We start from the raw sequence: 19,533 nt of genomic DNA, 5'->3' as shown, positions 1-19,533 counted from the left end.
CAGTGCTGGCCTAGGGTGGACTGTGCTCTCATGGGCACAGACTCAGGGCCACACAGACCAGAGAAGGCAGGGACGGCTTCCTCGGGGAGGGAGTCCTCTGGGGAGCATGAAGAATGAACTGGAATTTGCCAAGAAGCAAGTAGGAAAGGTACTTCAGGGAAAGGGAAGAGCTCGTACAATGGCCCAGAGACAGAAAGCAGCATGGTGATATTTCACAATAGCAAACCACCAGTCATGCAGTGGTTGGTGCTTTCAAGGACACGAACCATGTGGGCCTGGTTTAGGTTAAAGTCTCTCTCAGTGAGGGCTGGAGGGAGGGGGAGGGAGGTTCCCCTGCAGGGACTTTGCCACCCTTTGGGTTGGCCCCAGCAAGAAGGCCCAGGCCGTGGCTCAGAGCTCCTCCGGGGCCTTCCCCCTCTTCTGCTTCTCGTACCACTGCTGGATCTTGCTGGGGAGTGTCTCTGTCCAGAACCTCATTCGGGCCTCCCTTAGCTTCTGCCTGGCCCGTGGCACCCGGTCGATCTCCAGGTATTGTTCTGACTGGTCGAACTGGGGCCAAGGAGGCAGCCCCTTGCCATTGGGGTCCCTGGGTGGGAGGAACAAATGAGGACCAAGGTCTCCTATGCTGTCCCCAAGGAGCAGATCTGAGTGTCCCAGGCCCAAAGCCAGGCAAGCCTGCTCACTCACTCACCCTGTACGGGCAAAGTGGGTCCACTGGGCCATCATGGTGAGGCTCAGCTGCTTCTCATCCTCTGTGGCCTCTGGAAAGGCTGGTGAAAGGAACAGACCAGAATCAGGGTCGGTCACGTGGGGCCTGGAGGGGACCCAGGATCCCTAGTGCTGGCCAGACTTCTCCTGCAAGCCCTGCCCTGGCCCCTTGGAGTCTGGCAACCGAGGGATTGCATGTCTGTCTGTCTGTGTGTCTGTCCTCACCAAGGAGGGAACTCTCATCCATGAGGAAGGGCCCCCCAAATATGAAAGCAACCTCAGCCCCATGGTCGGCCTTCACCCAGTCTGGTCTGATCTTCACAAAAGAACTGGGTCGATGCTGGAACTCATAGAAAAAGATGGGGTTCCCCAAATCTGCAGAGAGAGGGCAGGATCAGAATTAGGCACCCACAGCCCGATTAGGTCCTGCCTTTGGCAGCACAAGCTCATGACACCAATACCAATGATGATGATGATGACAAAATGATTAGCAGAATGTATTTTCTGAGCACTCGCTACGTGTCAAGCACTGTTCTGTGTGCCTTGTGTCATCATTTATCTCATCCTCATAACCTCATGGATTAGATTCTGTTATTATCTCCATTTCACAAATGAGGAAACTGAGGCACAGGAGGTTAGGTATCTTGCCCGTGTTCACAAAGTTTAGAAATTGGAGCTGTTCTAGGGCCATGTCAGGAATTAGCCACGAGGCTTGGAAGAAGCAATACTTGTCCTGGGAGGAACGCTGAAAGAGGAGGAAATCACAGGTCGATTAAATGAAATCCTGAGGATTGGTGATGGGCTCTGCTGCGTGACTTTTAGCAAGTCACTGTACCTCTCTGAGACTCACTTTTCTTCTGGGCAAAGTGCCCTGCCAGAGACACTTCTCATTGCTGTGATGTTGCATCCCAGAGAAGGCAGGGTTGAGGGAGGCAGCAGGGTGTGGGGTACAAGAAATCAGGGGAAGCTGACCCTATCACAGCCATGTCACCTGTGACAACCCAGCTCCTGGGGTGAAGTGGGAAAGTGGCCAGGGATAGGCTTACCTCGGAGGCTTCTTGAGAAATTTAAGATAGGGAAGGTAAACACTGCGTCGCTCATCAACTCTAAGAAGGCATGGCGTTGGGCTTGTGCATCTGAGTTGCTGTCTACATATTCATCTGCGATGGTGGCCGTCATCTCAAAGGGTATATCCTGGGGCAGGAGGACAGGCTCAGGCCTACTCAGGCCCCACGCCTGTGGCAGACCCTCCTAAGAAGGTGCGCACCCTCCCGCATGGCTTCTCTCAGGCCCCAGGCAGCCAGCTGCCTTCCTGTCTTCCTGGGAGTTCTAGATGGTGTCTGAGTGTGATAAGCTCAGGTTTGGAGTCAAATCCTAGCTCTGAGACCACTGCCTGGCTGCATGACCTCAGACAGTTGGCTACACCTCTCTGCAAGTCAGTCCTTGCCTGGCAGTGTGTGTGGCAGCACATGTGATGCCTCCAGCAAAGGGTCTGGCCTGGAAGCAGGTGTTCAGTGGGAGTGAACTGGGAAGCAAGTGAGAAAACCAATGATGGGGGCTCCCCTACAGCTGCAGAGAGCAGTGATGAGGTTGTGTGAATGCAGAGGCCTCTGGGGCTTCCAAAGAAGGGAAAGACACACACATTGAGCACCTACTGGGTACCAGCTCCCCGGTAGACTCTTCAAATGCACCACCCAGTCCCCTTCTCACAACAGCTTGGGTGCATAGGAAGTATCACCCCCATTTCTTGGTGAAGAAATGGGCTTAGAGGGGTTAGGGTACCCGGGCAAGTGGGCAAGGCTGGGATTTGATGCCAGGTCCAGCTGGCTCCACATCTGACGGGTGAGGCTCTGGGATCAGACAGAGCTGGCTCAGACTCTGCTTCTGCCCCTTACCCGCTGTGAGACTTTGACCCTCAGTTTCCTCATCTGTAACATAGGGCTCATGAAATTCCCTACCTCACAGAGTTGCAATGAGGATGGAAAGACATGAATGTCTTCCCTAGTGCTTAGCACAGTATAGTCCATAGCACAGAGTATGTGCTCGTTAGCAGGCACTCTGTGCTGTGACAATGATGGTGATGATGATGAAAAATTTCCCTTGAGAACCGCACTGACTCATGTCCAAGGGAGTCGTGGGTGGAATTATAGTTCACCAGTTGGACCAAGGGGCCTGGTGGAAGGTGGGCAGCGTGGGTGTCAGGAGTGGGAGCAGAGTCTGTGCTGGGTGGGATGTTCACTGGCTGCCTCCCTCCTGTCTCTTGTCTTACCAGACCAATCAAGAAGGGCCTCAAGATGTTCATCATGTCCTCCAGGCTCATCTGCTCCATCCTATCCAGGAAACCAAAGGCCTGTGGGGACACCGAGGCCCTCTTACTGCAGCTGGACCACTACCCTGGGCAGGAGAGTGTTCGCAGCCCTGTGCCTCTAAACTCGTTACAGAGCAAGTGTGGCCAAATTCCCAAGTCCACAGACCCAAATTGAGATAACCTTCAAATTGAATCCTGCCTGGGCAATACCTGAGCAGCAAAGCAAAGGTCTCTTCTAAAAAAAAAAAAAAAAAAAAATGAAAAGCCAACCACAGAATGGAACAAATATTTGCAAATCAGATAACTGATAAGGGACTGGTATCCAGAATAAATAAAGAACCCTTACAACTCAACAAGAAAAAGACAAATAATCAAATATAAAAATGACCAAGGATTTGAATAGACATTTCTCCAAAGAAGATAAAATATGGCCAGTAAGCCATGAAAAGATAATCAACATCTTTAGCCATTAAAGAAATGCAAATCAAAACAAGATACCACTTCCCAACCACTTACATGGCGAGAATCAAAACAAGAAAGAATAAGAAGGGCTGGGCAGGATGTGGAGAAATTGGAACCTCACACACCCGCTGGTAGGAACGCAAAATGGTGCGGCCCATTTGGAAAGCAGTCAGCAGCTCCTCAAATTAAACATAGCGTTAGCACATGACCCTGCAATTGCCCTTCCAGGTCTGTAAGCAATAGAGATGAAAACACATGTTTTCAAAACAGCTTGCAAGTAAATATTCAATCAGGATCATCCATTAATAGCAAAAAAAGTGAAAACACCAAAATGTCTACGAGCTATTGAGTGGATATGCAAAACGTGACAGCATATTCAGCCACCAAGAGAGGTGAAGTACTGATACTTGCTACAACACAGATGAACCGTGAAAATACCATGTTCAGTGAAAAAAGTCAGACACAAAAAGTCACATGCATATGATCCATTTCTATGAATTGTGCAGAATGGGAAAATCCATAAAGTTGATGGAAAATAGATTAGCAGTTGCCAGGGTCTGAGGGAGGGAGACTAGGTATGAGCCTCCTTTTTAGGGTGATGCAAATGTTCTGCAATAAGATAGTGGTGATGGTTGCACAATTTTGTAAATAAACGGAATCCTGGAGCTGTAAACTTGACAAGGGTGAATTTTTTTTTTTTTTTTTTTGAGACAGAGTCTCGCTTTGTTGCCCAGGCTAGAGTGAGTGCCATGGTGTCAACCCAGCTCACAGCAACCTCAAACTCTTGGGCTCAAGCAATCCAATCCTGTCTCAGCCTCCCCAGCAGCTGGGACTATAGGCATGCACCACCATGCCCGGCTAATGTTTTCTATATATATATATTAGTTGGCCAATTAATTTCTTTCTATTTATAGTAGAGACGGGGTCTCGATCTTGCTCAGGCTGGTTTCGAACTCCTGACCTCAAGCAATCCGCCCGCCTCGGCCTCCCAGAGTGCTAGGATTACAGGCATGAGCCACTGCGCCCAGCCGACAAGGGTGAATTTTATGGTATGTAAATTATATCTCAGTAAAGCTGATGTTTTTAAAAATTATGGTCAGCAAATGCTGATAAGGTTGCAATAAAACTGTAGACTCAAGTTGCTGGTGGCAATTTAAATATTGGCATAGCAATGTCAGAAAGTGCTGTGTTGACAGCAATATGTAAGAAGTGGAGAGGTTTCCAGAAGGAGGGGTAGGAATTATTTTGCAGCCATGGCTAAAACTTTCACCAAGAACTTTTTTGTTTTGTTTTGTTTTGCCTTGTTTTGTTTTTTAGAGACAAGGTCTCACTCTGTTGCCCAGGCCAGAGTGCAGTGGCAAACTCCTGGCCTCAAGGGATCCTCCCACTTCAGCCGGATTACAGGCACGCCTTGAATATTTAGCAAATGCGCTTGCTCTGGGGGCTGGAACACCTGCACCAGTGACAAGGTGAGCAGCCCTCTGAGCCAATTCCTAAGAAACAACCTTGGCGCCAAGTCCCAGCACAGCATTTCACTCGAGGTGGGTTCCTCCAGGTCTTAGGAGCCAGCCAGGTTGGTTCTCCCTTGTTTTGACACTTACAACTATAAGTTGACAGTGTGGGGCAAGGCTGCCTGCCGGAGTCTGGGCATTGGTCCACAAACCTGTCCTTGAGTGTCAAGATTGCATGAGCCTCTCACATAGCAAGCGGGTGGCCCTCCTGGGGATCAGTTCCAAAGGAATAAGTCAGAGGACAAAAGCTGTGGACAGGAAGATGTTCAGTGCACTAATGGCTTCAGTGGTAAAAATGAGAAGCTGCCCAAATGCCAAAATAAAGGAACCCTCCCTTTGTGGAAGGTATTGCAGCCATTTAAAGCAATTGCTATGAAGATGGGTAGAAGAGTGAGAATGAAATAAGAAGATGCTCACCGTGGAAGCATGATGCTGACACTCTTATGGGCGTTCTGTGCACCCAGAAGGGACTGGAGGGTACTTGGCCCATGGGGTCACCAGTGGCTTGATGTCTGAGACCTGAGAGTCTTAGGTAGTCAGTCTCTCAGGGACAGAGTCACATCAACCAGTCTCACAGAGCCTCGTGTATAAACCAGACACCAAGGCAGGAATATGCTGTGGATCAGCCACTTGGTGCAAAAGCTTGGTCCCCAGATGGAAAGGTGGCTTTCTGAAAATGTAGCTGGCTGACCTTAGCAAGTCCTTTCAGCCTTTCACCTTTGGTAGCTATCTCACCTGCCAAATAGGAATCACAGGAACACTCAGCTCACAGGGCTGAGATGATGATGTTGGGGTGAAAGAAGACCAGCTGTGGCAGGGCCTTGAAGGGCACAGGTGCTGGAGGACACTCACCTTGGGGATGAGCCAGCTAACCTCGTGGTTGTTGAGACCCAGGAGGACAGGCACGGAGTGGACTCGCTTCTCATTGAGGATCTCCTTGGGGCTTTTGGGAAGGAAGGTGCCATCAACCGTGAAAGCAGTGAGACCCATTTTCTGCAGGAGAAAGCAAGGCCGGAGGCTCTCAAGTAAAGACCCAGCCGCAAAGAATGGGACCTAGGGGTCACCTAGCTGTGTGCCTGAGTGGCTGAGCTTTGAGGGACAGTGGGGAGAGGGGTGGAGATTACCAGGGTGAGGGGCCCAGTGGGAATCAGGAGACCGGGCAACTGACACTTCCAAGCAGATCTCTTCCCAAAAGACAGGGCCTGCCCTCGGGGCTGGGGCTGGCCTCCATTCTTGTCCCCAGGCCTATTTGGGCCCTGGGCCCAGAACCCCCTCTGTGCCATTGCCTGGCACCTTCGCCAAGGAGGTGGGCATACTACCTCGTAAAGGATAAGTTTGTCTCCTTCCTTCTGCCGAAGGCACCGCAGTATCTCAGCTGAGGAGTGGGAGCTGCAGGCGAGGGAGTCCGTGATGTGCTGGGGACAGACGAAAGTGTCATGCCTCCCTCTCAGCCACTGACCTCCACCTTGAAGCCCTCTGCCTCCCATAGGGAGGGGGAGCATCTGCAGCACAGCTGGGAGTGATGTTGCAGATCAGGCCCGAGACTGGCCAGAGACTTGCCACAACCCCTGAAAAGCCTGCTCTGCCCACCAGCTTGGGTGGTCCCGGAGACCCTGTGTGTCCTCTGTTACACTATAATGTCATTATCTGGGGATGAGGGGCCGTGTACCCTTTGCCCTTTTTTTATTATTATTTCAGAATATTACGGGGTACAAATATTTAGGCTACATATATTGCCTTTGCTCCCCTCCCCGAGTCAGAGCTACACACGTGTCCATCCCCCAGATGGTGCGCACCGCACCCAATAGGTGCGAATATCCCCATCCCCTCCTCCTCCTCCCACCTGCCCGACACCTGATGAATGTTACTACTATATGTGCACTTAAGTGTCGATCAGTTAATACCAATTTGATGGTGAGTACATGTGGTGCTTGTTTTTCCATTCTTGGGATACTTCACTTAGTAGAATGGACTCCAGCTCCATCCAGGATAATACAAGAGGTGCTAGATCAGCATTTTCCCCTTTTGACATTAGCATCCTCGTCTAATTGACTATGTTCCCAAAGCCACAGGTTAGCAGAGTTTGCTGAGTAAAATAAGAAAATGGGGGGAGTTTGGAGAGGGAGGGCTTCTGGCAGGGCCCCAGTTTGGCAGGGAAGGGTGGGGTGAGGAGGCTGGAGCGGGGCAGGGAGAAGGAGGGAGGTGAGGCTACAGGCTGGTGGCCAGCAGTAGGAGCCCCGTGAATATGTGTTTAAGGAGGAATGGCTGGGCTGTGTTTTTCTTAGAACAGGAGAGATGGGGAAGGACCTAAAGTTTGTGATCCAGAAAATCTCTCCCGGCCACAGTTGGCGGATGGGTCAGGGATGGTTGTTGTCCAGATAAGCGGCAGTGTGCCCAGGCCAAGGTTCCTGAACCATCTCCAGCCCTGTGCTGAAGGCGCCCAGCCCATTCCTCCACCTTGGCAGCGCTCTGCGGCCAAATGGGGGCACTGACACAGCCTCCCCAGTCCCGCCCGCGCCCACCTGTCTCCCCCCGCCAGCGCTGCCCCTGCTTGTCACTGTCCTCTCTCCCTGGACTCTGCCTTGGCCATGCCCGTGGCCTCAACCTCCAGGATGGCTCCCTCCAGCCCACCTTCCACCCCAAGGAGCCCAGCCTGTCTCTGCCCCGCTTCCTCCTGCACCTGGAGAAGGTGCAGATTCCCAGGCGATGCCCCTGCCTCTCCAGCACCTCCACTTCCTGCTCCGCCCCAGCCTGCTGAGGTCCCTACCTGACAGCTTGCTGCTTCTAGATCCTGTCACTGTGTCTCACACCTGCAGCCTTTGCAGATGCAGCTCCCATTCTGTGGCTTCCACAGGTGACTTTCCACAAGGCCTTGTTACAATGGGGCTCTAGGGGGGCTCCAGGGACTCAGTTGAGATGTCTCAGGCAGCAGGGTGGCGGGAGTGGAGGGCCCCCTGCACCGTGCCGCCTGGAGCAGAAGGGGTGCTCCTGAAGACCCCACCCCGGGGAAGGGACCAAGGGTGGTGTTCACGGGGGTGGTCTTCAGGAAGCCATCCCTGACCGCCCACCCTCTGGAATGCAGCGGCTGTTTCCTCTCAGCTGCCTTCATCCTTTGCAGCGGGGAGCTCTCTGCCTGCAGGGGGCGCCCTAGCAGCACTCCTGCTCTGAGACGCCAGGGCCAGCACAGGGTGAGGGAGGGCAGGTACACATGGAGTAAGAGGTGAAGGAAATGCAGACCCGAGCTAGGTGCCTTGGTTCAGGATCCATTGTATTAGGGATGGTGATGACCCCGCTCTGTGAGATGACTCTGTGGAACAGCCCCGCAGCCATTGGGGCCAGGACCTGGATGTGGTGGAGAGAGCAGATGGCTGTCAGAGGAGGGCAGGGGAGCTGGGAGGTCTGGGGCCACAGGAGCCCTCCCGGCCATCACTGCTAGCCCCTTATGGTGACTTTTACCAGAGCAGAGACGATGGTGCCACCAGCAGATTCGCCAAAGACGGTGACACAGTTGGGGTCACCCCCAAAGGGGCTGATGTTCCCCTGTAGCCAGCGCAGAGCAGCCACCACATCTAGGAAGCCTTGGTTGCCAGGTGCATGCTCGTCCCCGGTGCTGGGAGGCAGGTGAGGCAGTGGTTAGTGCAAGCTGGCTCCCATGACAAATGTTCCTCAGTGTTCGCAGCTTTGCTTCAAATCAGCCACCAGGGCGCTCAGCCTTCCTCTGATCCCAAAGTCAGGCCTGGCTGCAAGCTACGCTTGGCATCCATCTAGCAAGTGGTGTGGGCAGGCCGGGTGGGGGCAGCCAGGGTTGGCTCCCAGGTGGCTGTGAGAGCAGAAAACTCTTTTCCTTCAACCCCAGCGCTTCCCCAGGGTGGAGGTTCGGGGAGCACCTTTTCTACCCCAGAGAGCAGTGTGGGGACACTCCATCTCCATGCAGCCTCTGGCCCCCCAGCTTGGGTGTCCGGATCCTCTCATGAGCGGCCTCTCAATGCAGTCGGTGCTCTCTTCAGGCCTGCGACTCACCTGAAGAAGCCCAACAGCCCCAGGCGGTACTGGACTGTGACCACGACCACATCCCCATAGGCTGCCAGGGCCGATCCATCATAAGAGGTGGCGGCACCAACGGTCAGAGAGCCTCCATGGATCCATACCATGACCTGGAGAGAGGACTCTGGGACAGTGACCCCCAGCTCCTGGGAGCCCACGTGCCCACCTACCAGCCCAGGGCATTCTGGGGACCTCTGGGATGGTTTGGGAACAGGGATGGGGAAGGGCCCTCTGGGCTGCCCACCGGCCTCTTGTCCCCTGCCATGGCCCCAGCTGGGCTGTAGATGTTGAGGACCAGACAGTCCTCTGAGATAGGGAAGAGCCGATGCTTTCCGTTGAGTATCCATCTGCTGTTGTCCATTCTGTCCACATCTTGCAGGCACCTGTACCAAGGACGGGCCCACGGACCAGCTGGTCAGCCCCACAAGCCCCCGCAGTGGACCCCTGCCCACCTGCCTGCTTGCCCACCTCCACCGGCGCTACTCACATGGGCGGCTCGGTGCTGGCATCCCTCACACCCTCCCAGGGCTGTGCTGGGCGCGGGGCTGAAAACCGGTCAGGCCCCAGGGGTGCCCGGGCAAATGGGATGCCCAGGAAGACACTCACAAGGCTGTCTGTGCCCTTCACGCCCACCTGCCGGCCTCGCACGCGGCCCAGGGTGGTGTGTACTTCAGGCTGAGAGAGTTCGGGCCCTGAGGGCAGGACAGAGGGGCCGCAGGTGAGGCTGCAGCCTCTGTGTGCGGATGGGGTGACAGAAGGACACTCAGAGTGAGGGACACATTTGCCCTCTGAGTGCTGTTCTGCCAGGCTCTGTTCGGAGGACTTTGCACATAGCACCGTAGGTAACCTTCCCAGCAAGCTGGGCCCTGAGGTTCCCTGACCTCCTCTTCTCCACGGCCTGTCTGGGCATCACCACACTCTCCCCAGGCCAGACCAGACCTGCCCTGGAGCCTTGAGCCTTGGGCCAGCCACTTTCTCATTTGCACCTCAGGTTACTCCTCTGCCAAATTAGGTAGACTAACCACTTCCTTATTTCCTGTATTCTGAACCATTGCTGCCTGGGACCTTGCTGACCTCAGAGGGGAGGGGTCTGCTTTGGATATGGTTGGTTTGGCACCTCCAAGCCTCATGTTGAAACCTGATCCCCAGTGTTGGAGGGGTTTGGGTCATGGGAGCAGGTGGCTTGGTGCCTTTCTCCTGGGAGTGAGTTCTCACTCTTAGTTCCCTGGCACCTCCTCCTCTCTCCCCATGCACACACCGGCTGCCCTTCCCCTTCCGCCATGAGCGGAAGCAGCCTGAGGCGCTCACTGGAAGCAGATGCTGGTGCCATGTTTCTTGTGCAGCCTGCAGAACCCTGAACCAATTAAACCAGGCTCAGGTATTCCTCTATGGCAACACAAATAGACTAAGACGGGCATTGCCCCTCCCAGGGCTGGTCAATTTAGGACTGGTCAATTTCTAGAGATGGAACTCAACTCTCTGGGGAGCAAGTCTTTCAAATGCAAACCAACCCACTGCCATACCCCCAACCACTTCCTCTGTGGGGCTCTCAAACTCCTGGCCACTATCCATCAGCCCTTGTCACCCCAGGGCCAGGTACCAGGCAACTAGGAGCAGCCCCTGTACCCCAGCGCCTGCTGCCAATCCTAAGCCTGCTAGACCTACTTTGCCTCTTCCTTCCCGTGGAAACAGCAGTAAAGGCTCCTGCTCACGTTCTCCCCTCCTCCCTCTTCTTCCTGACACACCCAGTGCTTCCCAGTGTGGCCCTGCGGGGCCTGGTGCCTCTTGTTCTTAGAGAACTGTGAGGAAGCTTCTTCCTTCATCAGTCATTTGCAATCTGCTTGCCCTACCATACCTGATTAAAACAAATCTCCAGTCACTTAAAACATAACGACAGTCATGTCCCCTGGCAGGGCTGCTCTGGGGATCACACAGGATAGCAAGAGAAAGGCTCCTGCCCAGAAACGATGCACAACCCGTTTCCTCCAAACTGGACCCCTTTCCTGAGCAGGCTGGCACTCCTCCCTGTCCCTGTGTCACTCTTGCCCCCTCCATGCAGAGGCCTCCTGAAGCCCCACAACCTCCTGCCCCTGCAGGCCCAGCAGGTGTGCGTTACCAGTGGCTGTGGCAGGGAACACCAGGAGCAGACAGGCCACCCAGACCAGGACCCGAAACTCCACTCTCACCGCTGTCCCCATGCTCCTTACAAGTGACTAGGCAGAAGCTGCAGACGGTGGAATGAGTCCCTTGACCTTTGGTACTACCAGTCTCTGAAGGGCGGCGTTGGAAAAGCCTCTGTGGACCGCCCCACCTGGCTGGTGGCCAGGCCCCATAGCACCCGGGGCCTCACAGGGGCAGAGCGGGGTGAGTGCCTTGCAGAGGCAGGAATGATATGACAGGGTCCCCCTGTGTTTAAATCCCAGCTTTACTGACTTGACGACCTCAATGAGACCTTGTGTGCTCATCACAAGATGCCTATGTCACCGACCTGAGGGAATGGTGGTCACTGAGCCTGGGGTGCCACTCCGAGTGGGCCAACAGGCCTGGAGTGGGAGCTGGTGTCCAGTCTGGCCTGCCAGGAGCCTGTGGGAACATTTAAGGGAACTGAAGTTGATTTTTAAAAATATATGGCTGGGCGCGGTGGCTCACGCCTGTAATCCTAGCACTCTGGGAGGCCGAGGCAGGCAGATTGCTCAAGGTCAGGAGTTCAAAACCAGCCTGAGTGAGACCCCGTCTCTACCATAAAAATAGAAAGAAATTAATTGGCCAACTAATATATATATCAGCCGGGCATGGTGGCTCGTGCCTGTAGTCCCAGCTACTCGGGAGGCTGAGGCAGGAGGATCGCTTGAGCCCAGGAGTTTGAGGTTGCTGTGAGCTAGGCTGACGCCACAGCACTCACTCTAGCCTAGGCAAGAAAGCGAGACTCTGTCTCAAAAATAAATAAATAAATAGATAAATAAATAAAAATACATATATATATATATAGAGAGAGAGACAGACAGACAGATAAACAGAGAGTGAGAGAAAGATGGAAGCAGAGACTAAACGTCCAGGGAACCAACTGCAAGGAAATACCTCTACACACCCATTAAAAACAATCAGATTTAAGGCCAAGGCCAAGTGTTGGTGAGGACATGGAGCAAGTGCAACCCTCACAGATGGCCAGAGAGGATGCAAAAATAATATAGTCATGGCTAGGTGCGGTGGCTCACGCCTGTAATCCTAGCACTCTGGGAGGCCAAGGTGGGAGGAACGCTCAAAGTCAGGACTTTGAAACCAGCCTGAGCAAGAGTGAGACCCCATCTCTACCAAAAATAAAAAGAAAGTAGCTGGGCAACTAAAAAAATACATAGAAAAAAGATGAAGCTGTAGAGCTTCATCTCTATAGCCATTCCCCATTGCTTGCATCACCCCTTACCCACTCCCTACCTTCAACCCCTGGGGTCCGTGGAAAAATTGTCTTCCATGAAACTGGTCCCTGGTACCAAAAAGGTTGGGGACCTATGATATATAGGATATCCCTGAAAAGGCAAACTACAGCAACAGAAGGCAATTTGGTGGTTGCTTGGGATCAGGATCAGGACAAGGACTGATTGCAAAGAAGCACGAGGGAACTTTCTGGGATGATAGAAACATTCTCAGACTTGATGTGGTGGGGGATGTATGTCTTATACCCTTACTCAAAGTTATCAAACTGTACACCTAAAACGGGGGCATTTAATTGCAATGTAAATCATTCCATAGAAAAGCTGTTAAAAAACGACTATTAGAAGCCTAAAAAAATAGTCCTGGGAACCCACTTTGGAAAAATATACTGTGCATCTGCAGAAGTACAAAACAGAGGCATGTCATGCATGCAGGAAGTGCTCAATAAATGCTTTCATGATGTAGTGGAAGCATTATATGCCAGTCAGTGGTCACCTAAAAGGAAAACCTCTTCCATTTACCGAATTCATGGCAGCCTAGGCTTAACATTATCCTTCTCTGCCACCTGGTGGCCAGAGTGGGCAACGCAGGACTCCTTATTTTTCACCGTAGGCTTCGTGAGGCCCTGTGGTTGGGATTAAATGCCGCGGATGGAAAGGAGGAATCTCCCCCTGAGAAAACTGGTACCCTGAGAGGACAAGTAGGTCAGAAGGGGCACAGGGGCATGGACAAGCCCAGTCCTGCTTCTCACAAAAATTGAGTCAGTCACCTCTTAGAGACACAATTAGGGGAGTGGGTGGGTTGTTTCAAATGTCAATGATAGATGACATTTAGTCTAGGGGGACAATAAGTAGGGACAGGAAGTTTTACATTTCCAGTGGTTGGTAACCTCAGTGGCTGAGATCCAGGAGCTCTAGGTGCTATGGTCTCAACGTCTGTGTCCCCTCAAAATTCACAGGCTGAAACCTCATCCCCAATGTGATGGTTTAAGAGATGGGACCGTTAAGCGCTGAGGGGGATCAGTGCCCTTATAAAAGAGGCCTGAGGAGCTTGTTCGCCTCTTCCACCATGGGAGGACACAGTGAGAAGGTGCCATCTATGAACTGGAGAACAAGCCCTTGCCAGACCACCAGATCTGCTGGCACCTTGATCCTGGACTTCCCAGCTTCAAGAAATGTGAGCAACAAATTTCTGTCACTTATAAGGCACCCAGTGTATGGTATTTCTGTTACAGCAGCTTGAATGGACCAAGACATTAGGGCTTCTGGTGTCCAGGTTTTCTATTGGCCACTTACGGATATGAGAGTACGTGGGGCTTGTGGAGAGGTGAAAAGCAAGCTCAAGTGCATACGTCCACTCCTGGGTAAACTGCTTGGCACTATAGAAGGCCCTGGGGACCTTGATAACCCCTGTGGAGGAGCCAAGACTGGTGGGACAGAGGGGGTGGGACCCACCTTCCATTCCCTCTTATGGCTTGTCAATCATTCTTTCTGGACATGGTCCAAGCCAAAATAATGTTTTCAAAGGGAGTCATCTGTGCGGCTGGGCATGTCTTCCTGCCTGGAAGGTTCTGGTAACCTCTAGAACCTGGCAGATAAGAGAGGAAGTCCTATGGGGTTGGGCCATGGGGGAGGAGTGAGTGTGGACTCCCTCTGGGCAGATTAGATTGGGAAAGGAGAGGGAGAATCAGATCCCACACTTAGGATATGTTTGGGTGAAAGGATCAAGGGCCAAAGACCTGCTCTTCTGGAAAAGCCTGGCAGGCACAAAGTGCCATCACTTTTGCCCTGGAGGCCATGTTGTGCCTGCACCAGGGCAGTGTGCATCGGGTGAGAGGGACATTGCAGCCTCTTAGATTGGCTTTAGGATGAGGTACCCGTGGGCTTCCCCTGAGGGGGTCAGGACAAATCCCTGGCCAAGGATGCGACACACTCAAAGCCAAACCGTAGCCGGCAAGTATTACTGTTGGCGCTATTACCCGTGCGCAGCACCAGCTCTAGCCACAAACACAAGAGGGAAATCTACTGAATTCCCCTCATCCCCAGGCTGTTGGCCCTGCCGCCCAGTCAGGGCACTCCTCAGAGCCCCTCATTGTTGTGTAGGGCAGCCTCAACCCTCACTGCTTCTCAGGGGGCCCACCTTGGGCAGTGGGGAGGTATTGGGTGGGGCCCTCGGTTCCACTCTCTCCTCTCCACCAGCTCCTACCTTCCAAGCGCCTTCCCTCCCTGTCTCAGGGTCTGCCTGGACAGAATTAGGCAGGTCTGACCTGGGTCCTTGTGCTCCCTCCGAAGGAGCCTCACCCTGGCCCACCACAAGAAGCAGGAGGCCACAGGCAACGGCGCCCAGTCCATCTGGCAGCATAGTCCACTCGCAGGTCCTTTTTGTGCTGCCAGAGGTAACCATGCGTTTCACAGGGAGGCTGCCCAGGTCTGTGCAGCCACGGATTAGTAGTGCCTCGCCCGGGCCTGGAGTTTGGACTGGGCAGGGAGTAGGCGGGGGCGCTGGCTTGGGCCAGGAAAGATGAGCCTGGCACGAGAGTGAGACTGTGCCATCCAGGTTACATGGGGAGCCAGTGGCAAGCAGGCACAGGCATGGCCTCTTCCCCCTGCCCCAGCTTTTGCGACACCAGGAGCCCTGTCCTCAAACCTGGAATCGCTACCTTCTCTGTCCTTGTAGTCACAGACCCGACTAGTGTGTTGGGGGATGGAGAACAGGGACAATAAGCTGTGACTAGAGGAGGGCTTCTCTTAGCAAGTGAAGATCAGCATCTCCACAGATAGAGAAATGGGAAGGACTTTCCATCTGGGAGAAGAGAAGGGCTTGAGCAAAGGCAGGGAGGTGTGACTGTGCCCTTCCCTCCGAGGGACCCTGCCTACTCAGTCACTGCCCTTTTTTTTTTTTTTTTTTTTTTTTGAGACAGTCTCACTCTGTTGTCCGGGGTAGAGTGCTGTAGCATCAGCCTAGCTCACAGCAACCTCAAACTCCTGTGCTCAAGCGATCCTCATGGCATGCGCCATCATGCCCGGCTAATTTTCTTCTACATATTTTTAGTCGTCCAGCTAATTTCTTTCTATTTTTGGTAGAGACAGGGTCTCCCTCTTGTTCAGGCTGGTCTCAAAACTCCTGAGCTCAAAGGATCCGCCTGCCTCAGCCTCCCAGAGTGATTACAGACATGAGCCACCACGCCTGGCCACAGCCCTTCTTTTGAAATGCACAGGTGACTGTGGCACTTCCTAAGGGCCCCAGCCCCACAGCTTTCAAGCTGTCCGTTTTTCATCGTCATTTATCCACCTGACAAACCCTTAACAACTGTCTGCGAGTCTGAGCCCTGGGTCTCCACACTCCCAGGCCTATGGTGCAGCAGGAGAGGCAGGAGCGTCACCGGGAGATTCGGAAGCATCGTGAACTCTGCCAGGCTAGAGGCAACCGGCCTGGGCACGGTAGCGCCAGGCCCACCTGGCTTCCCGGAGGAAGCGGCGCGCGGATCTCCTCAGGCGGCCTTCAGTGCCCCCTGAGAACCGGCCTTGGCCTCTGCGTTCCGGCTTCCTACAGGCTCGCAGGACCCAGCGCTGCCCAAGTCCCTACTCTGCGCCTATTCTTAAGCCATCAGCATTTTCCCCGTTCGGATTAGCCAGCACGTCGAGGTCACCGCTTCCCTCAAACCCCAGGACGAGTCCTCACAGGGTTGCGTGTCCCTCGCGCTACCCCGTCGTCACGCCACGCCCTCCTTTCCGTTCCCCCGGAAGTGCGCTTGCGGGAGCGGAAGTGCTAGCTGACTATGGTGGGCAGCGGTTCCGCGATGGTGGGCGGCGGCGGGGTAGGGGGCGGCCTCCTGGAGAACGCCAACCCCCTCATCTACGAGCGCTCTGGGGAGCGGCCCGTGACCGCGGGCGAGGAGGACGAGCAGGTTCCCGACAGCATCGACGCACGTGAGATTTTCGATATCCGCTGCTGCTGGGCGCGGGCGGGTTCGCGGGGCGTTGGTGTACGGGGAGAAGCGATGTCTAACAGCCGGTGGAGCAGTATCTGGGCCGGGCATTCTTGGCGGAGGGTCCTGAGTGGGCAAAGGCGCATTGTGGCTTTTCCTTCACTTGCCACATCTTATTCGCTCCATCAATGACCCGGAGCATCCACTGACGCTAGAGGAATTGAACGTAGTAGAGCAAGTCCGGGTTCAGGTGAGTCACTCCCAGCGTCCAAGGGGAGCGAGAGTCAGAAAGGTTCAGCTGTATACCAGGAACGGGCGTTTTCTCAGCTCACGGACACCTTGGGGTGTCTTTGGGGAGGAGGATTGTTGTGCCCATTTTATGGATGATGAAACTGAGGCCCATAGAGGTTAGACAACTGGCCCAAAGGAACAAACTAAGAAGAGGGGCTCTGGTCTGTGAGTGTCTGTGACCCCTGACATCTCCCTCCTACAACCAGGTTAGCGACCCTGAGAGCACAGTGGCTGTGGCCTTCACGCCCACCATTCCGCACTGCAGCATGGCCACCCTTATTGGCCTGTCCATCAAGGTCAAACTTCTTCGTTCCCTTCCCCAGCGTTTCAAGGTCAGTTGGAGCTGAGCCCCGGGGTGGGACAAGTGTGAAAGTCTGCTCCTGAGGAGGGGGACAGGGAGAACATGAACATGGAGAGGATGTCGGAGTGCGGCCTGGAAGTAGCAGAGGTGAAACTGGGAGAAAGCGTTCCAAGTCGATGTGGCAAGAAGAATAAAGATCAGAAATGGAAAATGCAGGAAAGTAGTGAGGAGCATGGCTGGAAGTGCAGTAGGGAGCTTTAGATGGGTTTGGACCAGGGATGGGGCACAGGCAGGCCTTTACATTAGCGTTAATTGGCCAGTTGTCTGGGTAGAGTTGGAATTACTGTGGGTGGGTTTGGGGTGTAATGGAGGGGCCAGAGTCCAAAGGCATAATTAGGAGAAAAGATCAGCTGGAGGAGGTGCCTGAGGGTCTGGGGGGTGGGGCAAAAGGGTGGGCAGGTGGGTTGGTGTTCATGCTCTGGTTATCTCCCTCCCAGATGGACGTGCACATCACGCCGGGGACCCATGCCTCAGAGCATGCAGGTAAGTGTGGGCTGAGGGTGAGGGTGTTGGCCTGGGGCCGGAAGCTGTCTAAAGTTTTCCCCTTGCCACACTGGGTTTGTGGGGCAAGTCTGGGGATGAGGGATGGGGTGAGTTAAATTGCCATAGCTTCCTCAGTGAAGGTGGTAGCTTAGACCAAAGCTGGCTTGACTTGAGTCTCTTGTGCTTCCCATGTCCTCCCCTCCCATCCCCCACCCCCACCCTCACCAACTAAGTACACAGGATCAGAGTGTGTTAGGCTTCAGCAGTACAGGAGGCTGACATGAGCAGCCAGGGAGAGAGGGGTCCCAAGAAGGCAGGATAGGTGTGGGCTCAGGTGGTTGGGGTAGCCTGATCAAGGCTTGGGGTCCTGGGAAGGAGGTGACAGCAGGGCCTTGTTGGTGGGGACATAGCTTACACAAAGGCTTGGAGGTGAGGCTGGCTAACATCCTGGCCAAAGCCTGGCTTTGAGCCTGCCTTTCCCACTCTCTCCTTCCCACCCAGTGAACAAGCAGCTTGCAGATAAGGAGCGGGTGGCAGCTGCCCTGGAGAACACCCACCTCCTGGAGGTTGTGAATCAGTGCCTGTCAGCCCGCTCCTGAGTCTGGCTTTTGGCCTCCAGCTTGCACACCGGTATCCTAGCTTATGGTCTTGTTTTCTTGAATCACTGACAATGAGAAACTAACATTTTGTATTAATAATAAACTTAATTTATATTCATTTCCCAGCATGCCTTAGCGTCTTTCATCTTGGTGGGGTCACTTGGGGTTTGGGAAGGAGGTGGTGATAGTGAGTACCTATGCAGGGTGGTATACTCACAACTTTCCCTAACTACAACAAAATAAAAATTGAAAGAGTAGTGTACGAATATACCCGTATTTTTAAAAATTATTTATTTATTTATTTGTTTGTTTTAGAGACAGGGTCTTGCTCTGTCTCCCAGGCTGGAATGCAGTGACCCAGTCATAGCTCGCTGTAGCCTTTAACTCCTGGCCTCATGCAAATCCTCCTGCCTCAGCCTCTTGAGTAGCTGGGACCAGGCATGTGCCACCACACCCAGCTGATTTTTTTAAAAATTGTTTGTAGAGATGAGGTCTTGCTATCTTTCCCAGGCAGGTCTCAAACTCCTGGTCTCAAATGATCTGCCTGCCTCAGCTTCTGGGATTACAGGCATGAGCCACTGCGCCCAACCCCACTATGTAATATATTTTTTGAGATGAGGTCTCATTATGTTGCCCAGGCTGGTCTTGAACTCCTGAGTTCCAGTTATCCTCCCACCTCAACCTCCCAAGTACCTGGGATTACAGGTGTGCACCACCATGCCCAGCTCTGAAAATGCATGTATATCCACCACCACCACCACTAGATTGAACAGTTGACACATTGCTACACTGGCCTTATTTATGTATGTTTATATAAATATACTTGGGAGAACCAGGCACTGTGGCTCATGCCTGTAATCGTAGCACTTTGGGAGGATTGCTTGAGGCTAGGAGTTCGAGACCAGCCTGGGCAACTTAGTGAAACACCCCCTACAAAAAATAAGAAAAATTAGCTGGTCGTGGTGGTGTGTGCTTGTAGTTCCAGCTACTCAGGAGGCTGAGGCAGGAGGATGGCTTGTGCCTGGGAGGAGGTTGCAGTGAGCTATGATGATGCCACTGTATTCTAGCCCAGGCAGGAGAGCAAAACTTTGTCTCCAAATAAATAAATACATATTACAGATGTGACCCCTTGCTTTTATTTTGAGACAGAGTCTCACTCTGCTGCCCTGGGGAGAGTACAGTGGCATTTTAGCTCACTGCACCCTCAAACTCAGGGACTGCTGACAACACTGAGCCTGTCCTGAGAGCGGGCACTAGGCCACAGGCGTTACACTTACTATCTAGTCATCCAGCCGTCTGCAGCAGTCGCTATTCTCTTTTATCCCCAAATTTTAGATGAGGAGATGGGCTTCTAGAATCCAGTCGGCCCTCTATATTCACGGGTTCCACATCCCTGGACACAGCCAACA

The 19,533-nt window shown here is 53.4% G+C and overlaps 2 protein-coding genes and 1 long non-coding RNA gene across 3 annotated transcripts; 2 read left to right on the top strand and 1 right to left on the bottom strand.

Moving 5' to 3' along the window:
- Positions 1-390: 390 nt before the first annotated feature.
- On the bottom strand, positions 391-11,294 carry CES3 (carboxylesterase 3). The gene is made up of 13 exons (XM_012742645.3): positions 11,150-11,294; positions 9,521-9,725; positions 9,278-9,416; positions 9,010-9,143; positions 8,446-8,599; positions 8,227-8,331; positions 6,309-6,404; positions 5,842-5,982; positions 2,978-3,058; positions 1,755-1,902; positions 934-1,083; positions 692-770; positions 391-586 (listed from the first exon to the last, which is right to left on the bottom strand). Exons 1-13 carry the CDS (start codon positions 11,229-11,231, stop codon positions 391-393), a joined length of 1,710 nt encoding a protein of 569 aa, XP_012598099.2. The 5' UTR covers positions 11,232-11,294.
- On the top strand, positions 414-6,910 carry LOC105859061 (uncharacterized). The gene is made up of 2 exons (XR_012913684.1): positions 414-528; positions 2,981-6,910. It is a non-coding gene; the product is annotated as an uncharacterized LOC105859061 (long non-coding RNA).
- A 4,409-nt stretch (positions 11,295-15,703) lies between the features above and the next one.
- CIAO2B (cytosolic iron-sulfur assembly component 2B) lies at positions 15,704-18,242 on the top strand. The gene is made up of 5 exons (XM_075995701.1): positions 15,704-16,405; positions 16,563-16,640; positions 16,888-17,013; positions 17,480-17,525; positions 18,027-18,242. Exons 1-5 carry the CDS (start codon positions 16,241-16,243, stop codon positions 18,122-18,124), a joined length of 513 nt encoding a protein of 170 aa, XP_075851816.1. The 5' UTR covers positions 15,704-16,240; the 3' UTR covers positions 18,125-18,242.
- Positions 18,243-19,533: the final 1,291 nt, after the last annotated feature.

This window comes from Microcebus murinus, chromosome 20, assembly GCF_040939455.1.
Source record: "Microcebus murinus isolate Inina chromosome 20, M.murinus_Inina_mat1.0, whole genome shotgun sequence".
Lineage (NCBI taxonomy): Eukaryota > Metazoa > Chordata > Mammalia > Primates > Cheirogaleidae > Microcebus > Microcebus murinus.
Note: the sequence above shows the minus strand (reverse complement) of the source record. Positions and strands in the feature narration are given on the sequence as shown.